Source organism: Crocuta crocuta, unplaced genomic scaffold (assembly GCF_008692635.1).
Source record: "Crocuta crocuta isolate KB4526 unplaced genomic scaffold, BGI_CrCroc_1.0 scaffold179, whole genome shotgun sequence".
NCBI lineage: Eukaryota > Metazoa > Chordata > Mammalia > Carnivora > Hyaenidae > Crocuta > Crocuta crocuta.
In genome coordinates this window covers 3,257,265-3,263,594 of record NW_027551568.1, presented here as the reverse complement: position 1 = coordinate 3,263,594, position 6,330 = coordinate 3,257,265, and the positions used below count along the sequence as shown (strand labels likewise).

The 6,330-nt window shown below is 64.2% G+C and overlaps 1 protein-coding gene across 8 annotated transcripts in view; it reads right to left on the bottom strand.

The window, feature by feature from the left end:
* Positions 1–6,330, bottom strand: part of LOC144220329 (actin-binding LIM protein 2-like) — an 87,758-nt gene that overhangs the window by 46,198 nt on the left and 35,230 nt on the right. For 5 of the 8 annotated variants that reach the window (XM_077750512.1, XM_077750507.1, XM_077750508.1 and 2 more), the window contains 2 exons: positions 2,707–2,827; positions 637–735 (listed from right to left, as the gene is read on the bottom strand). In XM_077750512.1, coding sequence (XP_077606638.1) covers positions 637–735; positions 2,707–2,827 — 220 coding nt within the window. Of the gene's footprint in view, positions 1–636; positions 736–2,706; positions 2,828–4,597; positions 4,634–6,330 lie in introns of all 8 variants that reach the window. The other 3 variants (XM_077750513.1, XM_077750509.1, XM_077750514.1) reach the window with 2 other exon arrangements.

The following is a 6,330-nucleotide window of genomic DNA, read 5'->3' as shown; positions in this document are numbered from 1 at the left end:
CTGTCCGCGTCCCGTGCCTTCCCTCGCCCCGTCATCCCCTCGCATTAGGGCCTCGCCGCAGGGCCTTGGTGTAACCGAAGCGGCCTCCGGAAGGCCCTTCTCCAGGGGCGGCCGCGCTGCCGGGCGCGCGCTGACCTACGACTCGGACACGACTCAGCTCGCGACGCGCAGGAGAAGAGCTCGGCCGCTTCCCGGGTGTGATCTGCGTACGACGACGTCGTGCAGGCGTGGGATCTGCACCCTGGGGGGCGCATCCTGCCTCGGCCGCACGAGCCCGGAGCCAGGGACTCGTCCCGGCCATGTTTTTGCTCCGGATAACGGCGGTGAGCAGCCAGCCTGGCCCTCGCAGCCGACGCGGGAAGCAACCCGGGTGACGGGCGAAGCCCGCGGAATGAGACCCAGGGCTGGGCGCGGGGGACGCCCTGGCCGCTGTCCCTGCCCCGCCCGCCGCCCTCCCCGCTCGCTCCTCCGTCTTCCTCGCGGGAACACTGACACAGCGACAGGGACGGGCTGGACTCACGACACACAGCAGGGGCACGGCTGACACACAGGGGGGCCATGCGGCACACACAGGACAGCGGACACGCGCGGCGGAGGCCCTGCGAGCGCCACAGCCCGCGGCGCTGCGCACCTTACCTCGGAAGTAGGGGATGTAATGATGTCTGAACACGGAGGTAGGGCTTGGGTGTTGGGACAGGGACAGGCAGCTACTGGTACCAACACTCACAGTACCAGCTGCGGGCAACAGAGAGCAAGTCAGAGTTCGCCCCGGGCTGGCCGGCCGCAAAGCCACCAAATGTTCCCAGGCCCCGCTCCGCTAGGAACATTTTGGCTTCCTCTCCCGAAGCAAGCAGGCCATTTTGAGGCACCTGAGGGGGAGGCACCGACACGCCTCAGCCCGGTCCGCGCCGGTCCCGCGAGGAAGCCCCGCTCTCCAGGGGACGGGACGGCAGCCCCCAGCGTTGCTGGACGGTCGCCACCGGCCCCCGGAGTCCCGCCTGTCGCTCCTCCTGGGGCCTCCGTGGGACGGAGGAGGGCGGAGAGCGGCTGGCTAGACCCGGGGCGGGTGTGCACGGGACAGTCGCCCGGCTGAAGGGCGCATCTCCCTCTCGCTCTCGGAGGTTACACCCGGCCGGGCCCAGCGACACGCCCAGGTGACCCAAAGTACCGCGGTCACAGGCCAGGAGAGGGGCCCTCAGAGAGGGCGCTTGCGGGCGCTGACTGCCCTTCACCCCTCACCTGCCTGCTCGCCTGCTCACACACTCACCCACACAATCACCTACTCACTCACATACCCACTCACCCACACACCCAGATGCTCACTCACACAGTCACCCCCACACGCACCCACTCACTCACATACTCACCCACACCCACTTACACACAACTCACCTACTCACCCACACACTCACCCACACACCCAGATGCTCACTCACACAGTCACCCCCACACGCACCCACTCACTCACATACTCACCCACACCCACTTACACACAACTCACATACTCACCCACACACTCACCCACCCACACCCTCACCTACTCACACACCCAGATGCTCACTCAGTCACCCCCACACCCACTTACCCACACACAACTCACCTACTCACCCACACACTCATACCCACACACTCACCTACTCACTCACACACCCAGATGCTCACTCACAGTCACCCCCCCACACCCACTCACATACCCACTCACACACACCCGCTTACCCACACACAACTCACCCGCTCACACACACACCCACACACCCAATCACACATACCCACACACACACTCACCCACTCCCACTTACCCACTCACACCTGCTCACTCACATTCACACACATTCACACACACTCATGCACACCCCCCCACACTCACTCTCTCTCCCTTTCACACACACACACACACACACACACTGACTCATCCACTTTCCAGACACCTACTGAGCAGGAAGTACCAAGAACATCGCAGGGAGTCAATGAGAATAACTTTGTGGAGAATCAGCTGATTCTTCCACAAAGGCTGTGAAACCAAAGCTGGAGTCCATGGGTGTGGAAATGGCGCCATGCAGCAGCTGGCCAGGGAGGAAGCGGCCTGGAAGAGTCCCTCACAAAGCCAGAGTGTGCGTGGAGCATCCCTGTGGCTTTGACACACCGAGGGCAACGATGGGCTTTCAAAGCTAGGGGCAAGGGGTGCACAGCCGGGCACCAGGCAGCGCTGGGTGCGGGCAGCCCGCAGAGGGGGTACCCCGCCCGGAGGGGGCCTGCAGGTAGCCTCTCACCAATTCCCATGGGGATGGCTGTCTTCCGGGCCACCCACCCAGCTCTGCATGAATAACGTCCGTAGACAGGCTGACCCTGTTTTCGGCCATTGATGCCGTCCTCACGGCTCGAACCCGCCAGACCCATGTGAGCCCGGGACTCGCGGACTCCTGCTGTCCAGCATCTCCGTCCTGAGCCTTCCTGCCGCCTGTGACCTGAACACCAGCTGGGTTCTGAGCGCGAGGCCCTGCCTGCGGTTTCCCGGACACCTCCTGCTTCTGCGGGGCCCCCTCCCCCCCAGGACAAGTTACGGGCACAGCTTCTCCGTCACCCACTGGGAGCCCCGCACCCGGCCCGCTGCTTTACCAGGTGTGTAAAGTAAGGCACGGATTCAAAAGAGGGAAAGTGGTAAGCAGAGCTTCATCCGGGGGCAGGGGAGCCGCGGGCGCCAAGTACCTGGGCGGCTGTAGTGCTGGGGTGACCGTGAGGTCGGGGTGCAGCGCCCGAGGCTGACGGACCCGGTGGAGCTGGGGCTGGAGGTCCGGCACTGCTTGTACGAACGGTCATCCTGGTCCCCCTGGAGGGAAGACAGCCCGTGAGCGCCGGAGCTGAGGGTGCTGCCCGCCCCTCCCACCCACTTACCCTCCCTCTGCCGCTCGCCCCCCGAGAATCTGGGGGCTGACTCAGCGTGGCCCCGGGATGGAAGCCCCTGCGCCTGCCAGGGCGCCCCTGAAGGGCCAGGTGGGGCCTGACCTTGTGTTGACACCCGCTTCGGCCCGAGCCTGGTCCCTGTGCCCCCAGGTCCCAGGGGGGCAGCGTCTCCATCAGCCTCTCCTTGTGTCCAGGCTCCCAAAAAGTGGTAGAGGGACCCGGCTGCACCTCTGCTCCCCTCCTGCCCCACCCCTTCCGGCTCTTACAACCACCAGGTCTCTGAGATCTGAGAGCCCTGAGGTTCTATACTCTCCGCCCCCTCCCCCACCACGGGGGCCCCCAAGCATATACTCTCCNGACATTTATTCTCCCTCCCCCTCCCCCACCACGGGGGCCCCCAGGCATATACTCTCCGCCCCCTCCCCCACCACAGGGGCCCCCAGGCAAGGGAGGCAGCAAAGCACCCCTCCTGGGCCAGAAGGCTCAGTTGAATCAGACCCGCAAGCACAGGCCCACGATTCTCTCCTCAAGCAGGATAGGCAATTGTTTGGAGCGGTCAGAGCAGGCGGCAGGCGGCGTGAGATGAACACGGCAGCACGGACAGGGGACGGGCCGGCAGCAGGGCCGGAGTCACACGTGGCCCAGCCTGGTGGCCCGTGCAGGGTAGGCACGGCTGCCTCGGCCCTGAAAGCCGGCCCAGGGATGAGCACGTGAGATGTGCGTGTGGGTCTGGCGCTCAAGGCTCTCTACCTTCTGCCTCCTAAGGCTGGTCCTCTGGCCAGAGCGGGTGAGCTACTGTCCCTAAAGCCACCCGCCTCCAGGCTCTGCTCAGGCTGGCCCTCCTGCTGGGACCGCACCTGCCAGTTGTCCCCTGAGCTGCACCCCGCGCCTGTCCGGCCCATCCCCACCCACGGTGAGGGGGCCCCCCCGTCCCAGGGATGGCCGCGTCCCTGGCTGTCCTCTGGCTCAGCCCCCCGGGCCGGCTTCCAGCCCGCGGGCGCCCTGTCTCCTCGCCTCGCCTGTCTGTGGGGCTCACAGGCCATGTGTGGTTGTCGCCTCCCGGACCCAAGGGTCCGACGCCCACGCAGACGGAAGTTGGACTGACAGCTACCCATGTCACTGACTAACGCTGAGAAACAGGGACACAGAGCCTCTCACTATATATGTTATCGGACACTTTCGGAATATTCATCTGCGAGATCTGGCTGCTCCCTTGTCCCACTAGGAGAAGCCTGAAGTGGCCCCGGGCGAACCCAGGCTCCTGTGTTTTACTCTGAAGAAACCATGGGGCACCGGCGGTGGGGTGGGGGGGGCTCAGTCGGTTGAGCATCTGACTTCGGCTCAGGTCATGATCTCCCGGTTTGTGAGTTCGAGCCCCGCGTCGGGCCCTGTGCTGACAGCTGGGAGCCTGGAGCTGCTTCAGATTCTGTGTCTCCCTCGCTCTCTGTCCCTCCCCTGCTCACGCTCTGTCTCTCTCTCTCTCTCTCTCAAAAGTAAACAAACATTAAAAAAATTAAAAAGAAAGCCATGACCCAGACCTGGAGAGAGCCATGTCCCACGTGTCCGTGACTGCAGGCCCAACAGGTGTGCAGGGAGGCATGCGGATGAGACATGATTATAAAAATAACTTGAGGCCACCGAGGACTGGGGCCCCGGACCCCACGGTCAGGAGTCACAGAAGCCCCGCTGGGGGTGCCGTGGGCNTCGGTGTTGGCGAGAGCACCTGTGGGGACTGTGGACACAACAGAGGGGCCTGTTAGTGCCTCGGCACCAGGAGAGCACGTGGCAGAGAAGGAACAATGCAGGACACAGTCCTCACGCCCAGACCCTCCTCCAGACGGGAAAGGAATCCACCCCGAGACACAACACAGGACCGAAACGTTTTTGAAGAAATACGGTCAACAGCACCCCAAGAAAGAGGTTCCCCAGGACACTGCGTTGAGCCAGCCCTGGGTCGTGTACCCTGCCGTGAGGACATATTTTCCTAAAGCAAGATTGTCAGGGCGCAGGGTGGCGACATCCTGTGAGCCCGTCCGCCTCCCTTTTCCCCAGAAAGGAGAGAAAAGGGGCCCAGAGAAAAGGAGGGTGATTCAGGGCCTCAGGGTTTGCGGTTTCCTTCTCCTTAGAATGCAGAAGGGAAAGTGTTTCCAATCTTCCCATTTCACAGAAGGGGAGACTGAGGCTCAGAGAGGCAAAGCCAGATCTGAGCTTCCAGCCTGCTCTTCTTTCCCTGCTAGTTTCCTGCACTGGTGCTGAACTGCTGGACGGCTCCCATTCCAGAGAATTCTGTGTCTGCTCAGCACAGCGCCCTGACCCCCCTGTGGTTTCCGAGTCCCCCTGCCCCATCATGTGCCCACAGAAGGGTCCCCGTGGAGACAGGCACCGAGCAGGCTCCCAGCCGGGGGGGGTGGCAAGGGCCTGGACAGGGGGAGCCCTCAGGGGCCCTGAGATGAGGCAGCAAGGGGCCTCTGACACCTCGGACGATGGCAGACGCCGGCAGGGAGGCCACAGTGACCAGGGCTGGTGACCCCGGCCCAAGTCCCAGCTCTGCCTCTGTCAGCCGCATGGCCCTGGGCCAGCACGTCCCCTGAGCCTGTGTCCTCATCTGCATCCTGGGACAATCACTCCCTCGGTGCGGGGCCACAGGCCACGGGTACAGGAAAGCCCAGGGTCCCTGCAGAGCGAGCAGGCCTGCCGGGTGCGGGGGGACCGTGACACTGCTCGGCCACTACAGGGTGACCGGCCATGAACAGAGGTTTCCTCACCGCCGGCCGCCCTGTGCCTGGCAGGACAGCACGTGACCCGGGACCTCCCTTGCCACTCCCCCAGCGCCCACCCCCCAGCGGGTGGCCCCCACATTCACACACAGCGTGCGCCCCTGGAGGGGCGTGGTGTCAGGGAGCGCAGCACGGACTCCGTGCTCACTGACGTTCATGTGGCCCCCACGGGACGGAGAGTGACAGCACTACCCCCACAGGCGCGCACGGCCCTTCCCAGCCCCCGGCTCCGTGCACTCCCGGCAGCCCTACCCATGTCCGAGGTCCCCATCAGCTGGGAACCCTCAGCTCTGACCAGGGAGGGCGGGGTGTCTCACGACTGCGGGTGGGGGACGGGGAACTTGAGCGCTGCCCTCTAGATCTGGCGCCCCTGTCTTAGAGGCAGCATGAGGGACTCTCAGAGAAGGAAACAGCTGGAATGTGGTCTTTGGGGCAGAAAGGATTCGGTCTCGGTCTGCCGCTCACCATCTGGGGCGGCCACGGCCAAGTCCGTTGACCTCTCTGACCCCCTTGCAGTGAGTGGAGCTTGGACCAGACGCTGAGTGATGAAGCCCATGCACAGCTCAGGCACACGACCTCTCCCTGCCCTGCCTCTTAACCGGCTCATCGCCCGGATCCTCAGGTCCCAGGTGTCCCCTGCAGCAGAAGCCAG